The 835-nt window shown below is 50.4% G+C and overlaps 1 protein-coding gene across 1 annotated transcript in view; it reads right to left on the bottom strand.

Annotated features, from left to right (window-relative positions):
- Positions 1 to 835, bottom strand: part of PTPRG (protein tyrosine phosphatase, receptor type, G) — a gene marked incomplete at its 5' end in the record, with an annotated part of 319,745 nt that overhangs the window by 76,333 nt on the left and 242,577 nt on the right. The window contains one exon of the mRNA XM_009329498.1: positions 333 to 809. Within this exon, the coding sequence (XP_009327773.1) occupies positions 333 to 809 (477 nt within the window). The remainder of the gene's footprint in view (positions 1 to 332; positions 810 to 835) is intronic.

Genomic DNA, 835 nt, shown 5'->3' with positions numbered 1-835 from the left:
CTCTTCCAAATTAATTTCACAGCTATAGTTCACTGCATTCCCGTCTTTTTTTTTTTTTAAACAAAATTCTTAATGTAGCATGTTGGGGGTTAACATTTTTCCAAATTTTCTCTTCTAGAAAGCTATAAGGACCATGAATGTGTCCCAATAAAATAAAAGGATGATCCTTCCCCCTCTACTCCCCCCAATAACAATTTGTGGGTTGGATCCTGTGACGACCTGCCCATCGGATGAAGCCAGGCACCACAAAAATGTTGTATCTACTGGAAATCAGTAAGGAATTTGGAAACAGTCTTATGCTGGTAAAAAGAGTTTCCCCAGAGGTCACTCACCTGGGTTAATGGTGATGAATTTGTTATCTGAGGGGTATTCCTCAGGAAACCTGTCCTCCTTTGGAGGAGGTTTTCTTGTTGTCTCTGGTCTTCTTGGGATCTTCCCCAGGTAAAGTTCGTTGGTGAACGCTGGCGGCACTTGGGTGGAAGGGAGCGGCTGGGGCTGAGTGTCTGCTTCGGCAAAGCTCTCCTCTGCGGGACCTCCAGCTGTGGGGGCAACGTTTTGGTTTGGCTCTTCACCCGATATGGTTTTATTTCCTTCCTCCTCGGCAGTCCGGTTGGGGGAAGCCGTGGTCACGTTGGGCTCCGTGCTATTGCGTGCCTCCGTGGCTGCTGTCACCCTGTTTTTCTCCTTCTTCTCAGCATCCTTTTCTTCCTCTTCCTCATGCTCCCGCTCCCCATCCTCGCTTTCACTCTTTTCATCCTTCTCCCCCTCCTCGGCTCCCTCACCGTCCTTCGTCAGCGCCGAGTCCCGCTCTGGCCCCGGGGAGGCGGCAGCGGCG

This window comes from Pygoscelis adeliae, unplaced genomic scaffold (assembly GCF_000699105.1).
Source record: "Pygoscelis adeliae isolate BGI_AS28 unplaced genomic scaffold, ASM69910v1 Scaffold148, whole genome shotgun sequence".
In the NCBI taxonomy this organism is placed as follows: domain Eukaryota; kingdom Metazoa; phylum Chordata; class Aves; order Sphenisciformes; family Spheniscidae; genus Pygoscelis; species Pygoscelis adeliae.
This window is presented reverse-complemented; position numbering and strand designations above follow the sequence as displayed.